The sequence below is a fragment of the Borostomias antarcticus genome, assembly GCF_949987555.1.
Source record: "Borostomias antarcticus genome assembly, chromosome: 5".
NCBI lineage: Eukaryota > Metazoa > Chordata > Actinopteri > Stomiiformes > Stomiidae > Borostomias > Borostomias antarcticus.
This window is the reverse complement of record NC_140238.1, coordinates 22,494,843-22,508,889: the sequence shown is the minus strand read 5'-3', so window position 1 is coordinate 22,508,889 and position 14,047 is coordinate 22,494,843. Positions and strand designations below refer to the sequence as shown.

Genomic DNA, 14,047 nt, shown 5'->3' with positions numbered 1-14,047 from the left:
CGCAAGGCACATCCTCCCCACAAGTGGGTTGAAGAGGTCAGAGCCTGAGACGCCGAGAGAGCGAGAGAGAGCAAGAATGTGGTTGCTGGTGTGGTTGCGTATGAAGTGTACTACTTGATCAGACTTGTGGTTGCGTATGAAGTGTACTATTAGCAAGTGACCTTTGATGCTTTTTCTTCTCACTGATGTGGACGTGGCGTGATGGATCTCTCAAAGTCTCCACCCACATGTCTTATCCTTCACTTACATCCGCACACACTCCCTCCTCCCTCGGCATCGGAAGCATGGATAAACTCAGGCTCGGCTAGAGGGAGTCTGTGTGCCATATCTCTATCACTGCCAAGTTGGTCAATCCTCCGAAGGAGATAGATTTAGAGTTGGTGCAGAATCTCAGGCTGTGGTGAGATGGCATATGAAAGATGCTGCTGGTTAGCATCACTGTTACAGTGATAATCCAAAACTGTTAATAGTGTATAGACTTTAACTAGTCTAGGACTGAGAATGTGTTGTACTGCTAACATTGTTCCTGTTTGGGGTACAGCATCACTGCTTCACTGATTCCCCAAATAATAACCTTTAGAAAAATAAAAACGCAAATTCACAATAGCTGCAGCCGAATACATGCACATGCAGCCAGGCCAAATTTTTGTGGACCAACCGACAGACCCTGGACCCTTTAACTAACTGGCCAAGATTGAGCTGTAGTCCTTGAGATAAGACACCTTGGCTTCTGACCCACTGGCAAATGAGTAGACTCTGTATCCATATTAAAACATGTATATTAAAAACAGGACACTATTGAAGTTTGAATTTTTAATTAATCAAGACAAACATGGGAAAAATCAGAGCAAAAAAAGAAAAAAAAGCTCAATTCACTTCAGAACTTGAAGTGCAATCATCAAAATGATTTTCGGTATAATTTACAGTAAGGGGGGGAAGAGCAGTCAATGTGAGCTCTGTAGATATGAGAGAGACACTCCCTGACTAACATTGTACATACGTTTTCCAAACTGACTTTCCAGAAGAAGAAAAAAAACTAACAAACAGAAAAGGTGAAAACGTGGAACCTGACATTCACAAACCAAACAAGCCACAAGTATTGTTTTTTATTAATTCCACTAAAATGCAGACATTAAGAATGTGTATTGATAAAAATAAAAAATAAAATAGTAATGTACGTCTAGTTTTGGTAGAGCCAAGTTCATTTAAACCGAAGGTAAGCATTACATTTTCAAACGTACGGGTCTGTATCCTGCTAAGTCATCTTCCCAAAAAAGACAACAAAAGAGACAAAACTGAACCTATTGTATTTTTATACACACTTTTTTTTGTTTTGTCATAGTTTTGCTCGTTTCATTTGTTTTAATAAGCCACTACATCTGAGTAGTTCACCTTGTTTTTAAGCGGCGGAGTGGCAGCTTCAGGGGGGAGAGGAGGGAGTCGGTGTGATCTTCATGTCTTCTTCCTCCTCCTCCAGACAGGCCAGCTTCCCCTGGAGAGCAGAAACGTTCAGAGGGGGAGACACATTAGCAAAGTCCCCTATGGGACACTGTGTAGCAGCGGCTATGCTGCCGTCACTACAGTGCCACACACGCACGCGCGCGCGCACGCACACACACACACACACACACACACACACACACACGACACAGAGACCTCTCCTACTCACAGACCTACCCCTCAGAACTAGCCACACAAAGGAAGGTTGACTACTCCACTAAGCACAGGACCATTCTTTAACTAAAAACGTTCTGAATAAAAAAAAAACTATACAATTGATTGAGTATGCTATGAATGAACATTTTGGGGGTTGCCAGAGTGTTCTGGCAACCTGTTCTTAGCGCACACGTTTGGCCAATGAAAAAGGTAACTGACAATAGACTTGAGGCCATAGGCCTATTTTTAATCACTATTCTAAAGCTGGTAACCCGCTGGATATCTCCTTGACCATATTTAGGTTCAACTTGACAAGTCTTGCTCTAGTATGGGAGTATCAGTCCAAAAGATTTAGACCTAAAGAATGTAATGTTTTCTACTTTCTATTTCTATTTGTAATGTAATGTTTTCTACTTAAAATGATGTTAAACTAGCTATGGAAATGTCATCTATTTTCCTAATGCTACAGTGATAACCCTACAACCTTGAATGACATCACCCTCACAAGTGTCTGGGACAGTTGCTTTTTAAAGTGACTGAACACTGCACAAAACAACAACACTGACAATCTTTAGCAAGGAAAAATAAACTTATTTGAAGAAAAACAAAGGAAGACAAAAAAAAACGATAACACATCAAGCTTTTTCCTTCTGGATTTGTAGTAAAAAAAACGGAAAAAAAGGGTTTTCACAGGCAACAGCATTCAGAAAAATGGATGTGGGTAGAGAAAGGAGTACCTGGAGTGAGTACCTGTACAGTTTGAGACAGATTCCCTTGAGATTTTTAATTTGGCTTTTTCACTGTGGTCGCTCACTCACTCACAACCACCAACGCTGTGTGAGGTATGGAGGTCAGCTGCAATTCATTCATTGTAGGAAATAAAGACCCTAAGCCTCCGAAGCCCGCCCGCCCCCCTCCCCACCCCCGATGCTATGCCCAAAACATTGCACCAATGCAAGGCAGTGAAAGTCAGAGAGAGCTGGACACACATCCACGGCATAGAGGGAGAGAACAGTGTTTAGACTGCATTCGTTAAGTCAAGACGTTAGCTTCTTTTTTTTTTATACGTTTACCTCAGACAAAAGAAGATATTGACTTTTACTAGATGACTAAAATGTACGTGTAAACAAATCAAAGTTAGGCACTAAATCGACATTCTCACTGCCACCAATGCAGACAAAAATGAATTAAAAAGTTAGATCATACAGGCAGAGGCAAAAAAAGAAAGATGGATGGATTTAAATTTGGGAAAGAATAATGGTACGTTTTCATCCCCAAAAGACATGAAAGCTACAGATAAGTAGGTGGGTGTGATAAGAACCGACATGTACAAAACGAGGGGTACCTCCGGCCCTGTTTCTCTCAGGGGGGCTACACTGGCCTGTCCCTCTGGGCTTTGTGTGTCTCTCTTTCTACATTCTTCTCATTCATCATCATGGGGCCTAGTTCCGTCTTCAGTGCATGACTTACGATGCACTACGGCCGAGAACAGGATAGAGACACATGTACATACAACAACGCAAAAATCAAAAGAGGCATAGAACTGAAAGCAAACGGAGGAGGGTGGGGGGGTGAGGAGAGGGGGGGGGGGGTTGAGAGCCAGGGTGGCGGTGGAGGAGGGCACCACTTACCTGAGCCTGATCTGAGGTCCTATCAGATCAGTTTTAATTGGACTGAGTGTCACCTTCAGAATGGAGCTCTTCACTGGCCACCGCCACCCCGTTCAGCTGGGGGGCCGAGGGCGGGGAGGCCTCCATCTCCATGGGAGCGGCCCCGGGCTCCGCCTCTGACGAGGGGGCCTTGCTGACGCTGTTGCCGTGGCCGGTGGAGGACTTGTCCTTCTTGGAGCTGCTGCTCCGCTTCTCCTCCGTGTCCTTGCGGTCTGGGGGGACACACAAGATGGGCTCATGTTTTTTTCATCTCTAATAAAACATAAGGTCATCATCATTTAAGGGCGAGTTCACTCAACTTCGCTCAAAAATATCTTAGCTGTTACCGTATCATGGCAAGAGCCTATAGAGAAACATTCACCCCTAAGGCAGGCAATTGATTGAATTCATTATGGATATATATATATATATATATATAGAGAGAGATAGGGATATAGCAATATATATACCCCTATAACCCTATGACCCCCCCACCTTTGTCTCTGGACGACCTCTCCTTGTCTTTGTCCCGGCTGCGGCTGCGGTGCCCGCGGTGGCTGGGCTTGCGCTCCGGGCTGCGGGGCGACCTCCGCCTCTCCCGGCTGCGGGAGCGCCGCTTCCTGTCCGAGCGGTCCCTGCTGCCGCGCCGGCTCCTCTCGCGGTCGCGGTCCCGGCTCCTGGGAAGCACAGGGCGGCGGCAACAGGTTCGGAATGTTTCAAAAGTGGTTCAACAATAACTTTTAAGCAAAACAACGCACCGTGAAATGGGGTTTATCCCTCTTGTCATACTGAAAGTCTGAAATGTGAGTAACGATCATTGAACCTAGATATTTATTCATGATATTACGTGATCAGGAGAGATTGTGATGCGTGATCAGGTGTGGTACCTGCTGCGTTTGCGTTCCCTCTCTCGCTCTCTCTCCTTGCTCCTGGACCGCCGGCGTTCCCGGGACCGGCTCCTCTTCCTGTCTGATGCCCGGCTGGAGTGGCGGCTGTTGGAGTGGCTCCTCCTCCCGCGCCTCTCCCTCTCTCTGTCTCTGTCTCGCTCCCTCTCCCTGTCCCTCTCGCGCTCTCTCTCGCGCTCCTTCTCTTTCTCTTTCTCCTTCTCTTTCTCCTTCTCCTCCTCCTCCTTGCGGATCCGCTCCCTCTCCTCCCTCTCTTTCTCCCGGTCCTCCCTCTCCTTCTTGCCCTTGTCTTCTCCCACCGGGTCCTCGGAGCGCCGACGCAGCTTCTCCTGAGGGACAGCAGACCATCTCATCTACACGTCTCCACCAACACCGCACCTTTTCCAACTGACGTTTCCCTCCACACACACAGGCTAACTGGCCAATGTCTGGATATTTTTTTCAAGCAGTTTCCTAAGAGTCTTAGGACGGTACATGTTTCTCATAGACTTGTCTTTATTTTTGGATCTTGTGACCTCTTTTTGTGATTTTGTTCTGTTGTATCATGTCCCTATTCTGTATGTTGTTATTGTAATCAGCACAACATTGAAAAAGAGAGCTTGCTCTCAATCATCTTCCCTGTTTAAATAAAGGTTTAAATTCAATTTAAGAGACTGTGATGGGCATGGGACCACAGCAGCATTAAAGGACAGATTAGGAATTAAGCATTATAAGCCATGTTATAAAATTATTTACGATCATATACAGTGGCCGATATCCAAGTTTCGTCAAACGATGCAGTCTCGAGATGTAGCTTGTCGCCGCTAACACACTCAATGGATCCATAGGTGCATAGACAAAATCCCTCAAAAACACCATAAACTCTCGTTTTCAAAGACAGGAAAGTCACTAGCTGCGTTTCCATTACACTTTTTCGCAAAATAAAAGCGATATTTCGAAAGTTTCGACAAAGTACAATTGCGACTTGCAGGTGTTTCCATGGAAAGGTGTTTTGCGCAAGAGCAGTAATTCTCGTAGTCTAGTCTCGCGACGCCACACAATTCACGCAAAGCGCAACCAGGAAGTAAACCGTGGATGTATTAAGTAAACAAACTGTTGTAATTTGAACTTTATTTTAGCTTTCCCCTCACCTCCGCTCTTAAACAGCGCGCATTTCCCAGCTAGGTATCGTTGCTTAGGGTCTTCCACTTGCTCCGGAGGCATATCGCGTCAATTTTTGAAGCGAGCAAATCACGTGACCCCTACCTCTTCTTCTCCTGCCTAAATTCGAAAAAAGTGTTTCCATTATGCTTTTGCGATATACTTCTATATTGAAACTTCTGAAAAACCACCTCATGAGAGCGTAAAAACGTTTTATCGAAATTTGAGAGGTTTTTCGAAATGTAGGTGTTTCCATTACCAATTTTTGATTGCGATATTTAGGTTTTGCGCAATTCTAGGTGTAATGGAAACACGACTACTGATCGCTGCAAAGTATGCTTCCGATCGGGTCTTATTGATTATATTATATCCATTGATTAGTATTGACAACAAAGCCAGAGATGTTTCAATTCATCCGCGTCCCATATTTGTTTTGATCTACAAACACTTCTACCCAACACTGAATCAATGAAATACCAGCTGTAAAGCAATCCTAGGCTTCTCGACTTCTTGTTGTTATTGTGTAGACTGTGACCCGGAAGCGCCTCTTCTTCTACGGTAGCCTCCAAACTCAGTCACAACCTCCCAAAGTTCAAGCGGAAGTTTACAAATGTATGCACTGCGAGTGAAAATAGTTCTATGCTAAATGTTAAATAAAACCCGATCGGATGCATACTTTGTAGCAATTTTTTTGTCAGAACATCAACTGACACCAGTGACCACTCAGTGAGTTTCCTGTCTTTGAAAACGAGTTAATGGTGTTTGAGGGAATTTGTCTATGCTCCTATTGATTGATTATACTGCACTGCACAGCACAACACTGCATTGCTTTATAAGCATTTGACAAACAACACATTACACAGGACACAGCAGAACATAAAAAAAAAAAACAGGAACAAAAAACAGGAACCTATGGATCCATTTAGTGTGTTAGCAGCTACTTTGATATCAGCCGTTGTATATGATGGTAAATAACCTTATAACATGGCTATAATATATATGATGCTAAATTCCGAGCCTGTCCTTTCCATCCCATAATAACTCTGCGTTTGTGTCTACTAAACCCCACTCGGATCGCGAGTGGTCGGTGAACAAACTCAACTCTGGCAGCAAGATATAGTTAGTCATGAGGGCAGACTGACCTTGAGCTCCTCGACGGTGGATTTGATCTTAGCGTAGCCCATGTGCTGCTTGCCCATCAGGTGGTCGTCTACCCGCGACTGGGCGTCGCCAACGATGAGGAAGGCGCCGCACACCTCGCACACCTCCATCTGCTTCTCCTGAGCCGCGAAGCTCTCGATGGTCTGGAACACACCATCGACAGGTCAGAGGTCACCCACCAATCGCATCTCCCGACGGAACACGGGCCAATGAAGTTTATCATAATCCACATCATCAGAATCAGAATCCGTTTTAATGCCATTGTAGTTTTTCCACATACTAGGAATTTGCTTTCGCTCATGGTGCATAACATGGAGACAACATTGGACAGGGTGCAGGGATGAGACAGGACAGTGCAAAGTACAAAATGCTAGTGTAAAATGGAAAAACAACATACAACAGGGTGCACCAAAGCGCCATAGCACCAAAGCTCCACCTTCCTTGCTCGAATCATGACCAAACATACAGTATGGGGCACATAAGCAAGCCAATCCAAACACCCATCACAAATGTAAACTCTGGTATATGATCTTGTAACTGCCTTGTAATGTATTTTGTATGTCGTAATTGCCTTGTATTTTGTATGTATTGCATTTTGTATGTTGCTCTTTCTTCTCTTTTTATGTGTTATTTGTATTGTAAAGCGCTTTGTGCATTCGTGCTGTGAAAGGCGCTATATAAATAAAACTTACTTACTTGCTAACTTACTATGATACATAGGTCAAGAGAAATAGTGAGTGTGCAGGCAACTGAAAAGGGTCATTCAATAGCTTTCGTATGCTTCGTCAACAGAGATTAGCAGATGAAGGCTACAGTAGACTAGGGCTGCACAATTAATCGTGAATTAATCGAAATCGCGATTATGACCTCCACGATTAACTAATCGCAAAAGGCCGCAATTAATGTGATTAATAATTTTGCTTTGAATTGAGTGTGCTAGGACACGAATCACAGGCGCTTATGCTGTCTGTCCAATCACGTGTTCCCACTGAGTGCGCTGTGCGCAGCAATTTCACTGAGAAGACAGATAGCAGTAGGTCAAGACCAGTGTCACAAGAGTACCCGCAGCCATGAATAGTGAAAAAATGAGCGAAAACGAGATCAGTGAGTTATTAGCAAGAAAAGGATCAACGTCCGTGATTTGGGAGCATTTTGGTTATTATATATTAATATTATATATTAAACATGAATCACAATTATTAATCGCAATTACCATTTTGAAGCAAATAATCGCAATTATTATCTTTTGTCATAATCGTACAGCCCTATAGTAGACTCAAATCTTTTCACACGGATTCACAGAACCTTGGCTCAACAGCGAGTCCGTATTGGTGACTCACCGATGGGGTGGAGCTGAGCAGCTCTCTCTCCTCCTTCAGCTGTTCCACCAGCTTCATCATGCCCTGGGCCTCCTCCACCTTCCCCTCAGAACCCAGCTCCTCGATCTGAAAATTCACCAGCAACACCTCAGCCCTGCTCTTGATGCAGCACAGCTTTGCATGGTGCATGTACTGTCAAGACTATGGGATGTGTGTAGCGATGCATGTATGTAACTATGTGTAGAGATGTACGTATGTAGCTATATGTGTAGAGATGTACGTATGTGGTTGTATGTGTAGACATGTATGTAGCTGTTTGTGTAGACAAGTATGTAGTAGTATGGGTAGAGATGTATGTAGCTGGATGTGAACATATGCATGTAGCTGGATGTGAACATATGTATGTAGTTGAACGTGTAGAGATGTATGTAGCTGGATGTGTAGAGATGTATGTAGCTGGATGTGTAGAGATGTATGTAGCTGGATGTGTAGAGATGTACATAGCTGGATGTGTAGAAATGCACATAGCTGGATGTGTAGAGATGTACGTAGCTGGATGTGTAGAGATGTATGTAGCTGGATGTGTAGAGATGTATGTAGCTGGATGTGTAGAGATGTATGTAGCTGGATGTGTAGAGATGTACGTAGCTGGATGTGTAGAGATGTATGTAGCTGGATGTGTAGAGATGTATGTAGCTGGATGTGTAGAGATGTACGTAGCTGGATGTGTAGAGATGTACATAGCTGGATGTGTAGAGATTTACATAGCTGGATGTGTAGAGATGTACGTAGCTGGATGTGTAGAGATGTACGTAGCTGGATGTGTAGAGATGTATGTAGCTGGATGTGTAGAGATGTACGTAGCTGGATGTGTAGAGATTTACATAGCTGGATGTGTAGAGATGTACGTAGCTGGATGTGTAGAGATGTATGTAGCTGGATGTGTAGAGATGTATGTAGCTGGATGTGTAGAGATGTACGTAGCTGGATGTGTAGAGATGTATGTAGCTGGATGTGTAGAGATGTATGTAGCTGGATGTGTAGAGATGTACGTAGCTGGATGTGCAGAGATGTATGTAGCTGGATGTGCAGAGATGTATGTAGCTGGATGTGTAGAGATGTATGTAGCTGGATGTGTAGACATGTTATGTAGCTGGATGTGTAGAGATGTATGTAGCTGGATGTGTAGAGATTTACATAGCTGGATGTGTAGAGATTTACACAGCTGGATGTGTAGAGATGCATGTAGCTGGATGTGTAGAGATGTATGTAGCTGGATGTGTAGAGATTTACATAGCTGGATGTGTAGACATGTATGTAGCTGGATGTGTAGAGATGCATGTAGCTGGATGTGTAGAGATGTATGTAGCTGGATGTGCGTGACTGCAGTGGATCTTCTTGAGGTAGGCAACAAAGTGCCAGCGACGCTAGAGACCCCCAGCTCACCTGCATGACCAAGTCCTCAATCTTCTCAGTCAGGACCAGGGCTTTCTCCTCGTTCTTGCCTGAAGGACCCGGCCCCTTCAAGAAAACAGAACATTTAAATGAAGGTCAGACGTCAGGACGATATCAGCACTGTTCTCTCCAGGGTTGTCAGGTATTCAGGTGGGGGTATCTCCCGGGCCTTTCTGTGCAGAGTTTGCATGTTCTCCAGGGTTCCTACAGGTTTCTTCAAGTTAAATTCAAGTCTTTGTAAGATCTTTTCAAGACCACTTATATCAAAAATGTAATACCCATTTCACGGCCTATTTCACAGCCCTACTGGCAAAGAAATATGAAATCCCAGAATTTTAGAATGTTTATTTATTCAAACAGACACTATAGCCTCCACAGAGGATGAGGGGGTGTCGCCTCATTGTAGGGTAGGCCTGGGGAGACTGGCCGGCCTGGGCCCTGTACCTCGAAACAGGATCACGGGGTTAGCGCGATGACTTCAGGTTCAAGCCTGGTTTATCCGTACTACGAAGGTGGTTCACTTTTCACCGTGCTATATCGCCATGGTAACTTATGCTGCCGAGCTATCCTGCTCCGGGGCAGGTTAAGTTCCAGATTATGGATCAAAACGTATGAAGCACTGCTCGCTGACCGATCAATTCACTTGGAAAAAGGAATAATGAATGTTAAGATTCTATATGGAACTCCAGTGTGTGAATTAAAAAATAATCTGCAGTGCGCGAACAGTGAGAGGTTCTTAAGAACACTTTTTACAAACCAACAAAACCCTCTTTGGATTTCCCCGATATCATATGAAAAATTGCAGAATGACAGCTGCTTGAGCCATATTTTGCCTTGTGCATTTACAGTCGTAGACTGTAGGCTATGCACTGGCTTGCGTTTTATTAGCCTACCTGCAGTTTCATGTAGGCTGTGGGTGATGCGGAGAACCAAGCAAAATCACTCTTTTTTATTCAATTTTCAAGTCTTTAATGTTGATTTATTAGACTAGCCTCCCATTCCTAGGAACAAAGAGAAGGCTACATTTTAATTGAATTGTGATAGCACCAATGCCTGACAATCAATGACGTTATAGGCCTACTGAAATAGGCTACTTTTTCCCTGTAGGCTTATAGCCTACTTCTCAACCTCAAGCTTCCCTTTTTCCATCGTAATAGCCTGTTTTATCTCTAGTTCCTCTTGTATAGAGACTTCACATTGTCTACTCCAACCTGAAACTATTAAAAACTATAGCCTACATTTGCTTTATTTCGGCGTCCCCTGCCAGTCTAGGGGTTGCAGTTGAAAGAATAAGATATATTGATATAGGCTACAATTGCTTTACATGCCATAAGAATAGGCATAGCCCAATGATCTAGCCTACTGTTCATGTGGAGGATAATTATAAAACGTAAGCAGTATTTTTCCAGATTTCTTTCCTGCCTTTGGCAGCAGCGACTGTGTTGCACCTATAGTTCATATTTCTATACTATTGCTCCTCGTGTAAAATGAGGTGGACGGAACTTGGTTATGTGTATTGTTTGCCGTGTCCGAATACCCATACTAAGGTATGCGATTGGTCATTTCGAGCAAACACCTCCCCTTTTACCGTGAACGCGCTCATAGCTAGATTGGACCAGCTGGGTAGAGTTGATAGCCACCGTCGTAGTACCGTTTATCCGTGATTGCGGTTGTCCGGTTTACTCAAGCAAGCTAGTGAAAAGTTATCCTGGACATGTTGAACGAGCTTCGTTGTACGGGGCCCTGGTTTCTACAGCATCTATTACTGCTGCTTCTCTAACCAGCTAGGAGGAGCTGCTGCTGTAGTAGGAGCTGCTGTAACGTTAGTAGGCGCACTAGCAGCTAGCATTAACTGGCTAGTTGATGATGCAGGTGAAAACACAGAGGTGATGGCAGGAGTTTGTTCCTTGCTTCTGACTTGGGTCATGTGTTTAGCTGATTTAGCAAAGCCTTGACTCCCATTGTTCCCAGTAGAATCGATTTCTTGCACATGGTGCAGTAGGCTTCAAAAAAGTTATCTTCCACCGGCTTCAACCAAGTAGCAAACAAACTTTTCTCCAGCCACGTTTTATTAAACTTACACTTCCCCATACCAATTCCCAATGTAACATGAATAAACTAGCCAATTTTCTTTTCGGCTGGCGTCTTTCTTTTCGTTTCAGTGTCTCGGTTCTGGGCTTTTGCCGAACTCTGAGGTGGTCTGTTGGCGCGTGTTCCAACGAGTTCCAACTCAATGACGTGTTCTGAGAATTTTTCACCGGGGCTAGGGTGCGTTCGCGATTATTGGTTCTGGTTGATTTATTTGGTCAAATCATCGAGGTTGACAGGTGAAACTTGTTATGAGAAATGCGATACGGAGAACAAGTTACCTAAAGCACAACTTTTTAAGACCCATCAAATCAAAATTCAAGACTTTTTCAAGTCTTTTTAAGATATTATATCCAAATTCATAAATTCAAGACTTTTAAGACTTCTTAAGGCACTGCGGGAACCCTGGTTCTCCCCGTGTTCGCAAGAGTTTCCTCCCAAAGAACCAAATACGAAATACTGCAGAAGAACCCTGTTTTATGCCGAGTAGCCTTCCAGCATATATAGGCCTATATTCTTTGCTGTCGTTCTGACTGAGCTCACTTTTCACAATCGGGGAAATCTCCCGACATGACAAAAAATGGATAGGAAGACAAAATGTTTAAGATACTGATAACCTGTCTATTAATTATCTCGATTACTAGTGGTCCAAGCCATGGACAATGCAAGAAAGATGGATGGGCTGCACTTTAAACAAGCTATCAAACCTATTCGGAGAGGATTTGAATTGCTATTTTTATTCTCAATTTTTAGCATTTTGGCACTGGTGATTTTCCTTTGGCCCTAGCTAAAATCTCTTTGGGGGGCACCAAAAAATCCTTGATCCAGGAAAACCCGTTATTATATTATATGAATGAAACCCTATAGTGAAAGGGGTGCAGGGGACACACACTCACCCCAGCGCTCTGCTGGGCCTGGGAGAGGGCCAGGCGGGCGTGGCCTCTGCGGATCCTCCTCTCCACCTCAGCCAATAAGGACTGCAGGTAGCGCAGGAAGTCCCTCTCGTAGCCTTCCTTCATGAAGCGCGAGCTCTTCTCGTACCTGGACAGCACGGGTTACACAGTTCAACGATGAACTTGGAGGTAATTTGTATGATACATGGGGACATACAAAATATATAATATAGAACATAATGTCATCAAATCAATCTTGTAAAGCAGCACTTACGTTTTCCTAAGATTCTCATCATGGATTTTTTCACAAGGGCCTGCAAACAGATATTCAATTTCAATTGCATAACACATTTGGCCCACTCAATGACATTACCCAACTTATAATTATGCTGGTGCAACTTGGAGAAGAAAAATACTGCGGATAAATGAATAGGTCCACTAAGGTGCACAGAGAGATTGGTATGTCGAGACCTTCCAAAGACAAGCCATTATCCATTATTTTAGTCTAACAAGGTAAGACATTTGCTCGTTCTTCACTTACCCAAGTCAGACCGTGTGTTTGTAAACAACTCGGCTGGGCAGAACCCACAGAGATAGTATCTGCAGACCTAGGAGGAGGGAGAACAACAAGAATAAATTAATTTGTCAATTGCTGTAGTCCTATACAGACTAGCTATTTAGTTGATGGACTTAGCTAGCTATATAGTTAGCTAGCGTTTACACACTGAAGTTAACGTTAAGCATTGATGGATACCATTCATTCAAATCAGCCATCGTAGCTGATTAATCAAGTGGCTCGCTAACGTTACCCGCCCGAGCAACAATCCAACATGCGTTGTCAAGCAACAGCCGTTTCACACAAACAGACTTGTGACTAATGAGGTAATGATGGCTAACGTTAGCTTGTGTGGGCCTACTAACCATTAGCAAACCTAGCTACCTGGCACCCAACCAAGAGCTCTAGTAGTTAACGTTACAACATTCACACTCTTGCGAGTCGTGGGGCTCGCCGTGGAGACCACGCAGGAAATATTAGTTAGATAGCTAGCTGGCTAACATTACATAGCAACACTAGAGGCGCCGAGTCGTTCTGCTGACTACAGACTAACGTTGTGCAGAGCAAGGAGAACATGCTGTCCTCCATCGCATCGTGTTGTTGACACTGGCGCTGGCCTGGCGCCGTCTAGTTAGCGTAACTGTTAGCTAAATTGCTCACGCAGTAAACACGTTTAATAGACCACATGTAGTATTGGTTTGACGTAACTATCAATTGCATTCAAGCAGCTATATTTGGCAGCAATCAAGTTTAGACAACGTTTACTAGATCGGCTAACTGTTAGCTAGCTAGCTAGCTAGGCTAACTAGCACTAGCACTAGCACTAGAACTTACGGTCTCGTGGTCCCAGCGAACGTTGCATCGTTTCTCGTCAGGGGCCAAGTTTCTATCTCGGCCCATCAACTCGTCGAGTAATTGGGCTGCGGAGAGCATTTTGCCTCTAAATTGAAAGGGAGAGACTATTCCTCGATTTCAGACCATGTATCCGTGCTCTAGATTCCCGATCAAAATGGCAACTGATGCCAAGCCAAGCCACAACAGTTGCTCTACCCAAAATGCACTGGGTGAATCTGTAAAAAGAACGTCACACACACACACACACACACACGACACACACATACTGCTATGGATGGCTCCACACGTAGGCCTACCTGGAGCTGTACCTCTTTTGCAAAGTGGTTTACAGTTTGTTTGTTTGTTGTTTTCAATGTAGTTGCACAGTGAA

General features: G+C 44.0%; 1 protein-coding gene across 1 annotated transcript; it reads right to left on the bottom strand.

Moving 5' to 3' along the window:
* Positions 1–1,091: 1,091 nt before the first annotated feature.
* Positions 1,092–13,827, bottom strand: luc7l3 (LUC7-like 3 pre-mRNA splicing factor). Its single transcript, XM_084438230.1, has 11 exons — positions 13,657–13,827; positions 12,808–12,874; positions 12,541–12,580; positions 12,270–12,414; positions 9,277–9,351; positions 7,852–7,956; positions 6,493–6,654; positions 4,193–4,539; positions 3,801–3,982; positions 3,288–3,538; positions 1,092–1,492 (listed from the first exon to the last, which is right to left on the bottom strand). The coding sequence occupies exons 1-10, from the start codon at positions 13,753–13,755 to the stop codon at positions 3,321–3,323; spliced, it is 1,440 nt and encodes a 479-aa protein (XP_084294356.1). The 5' UTR covers positions 13,756–13,827; the 3' UTR covers positions 1,092–1,492; positions 3,288–3,320.
* Positions 13,828–14,047: the final 220 nt, after the last annotated feature.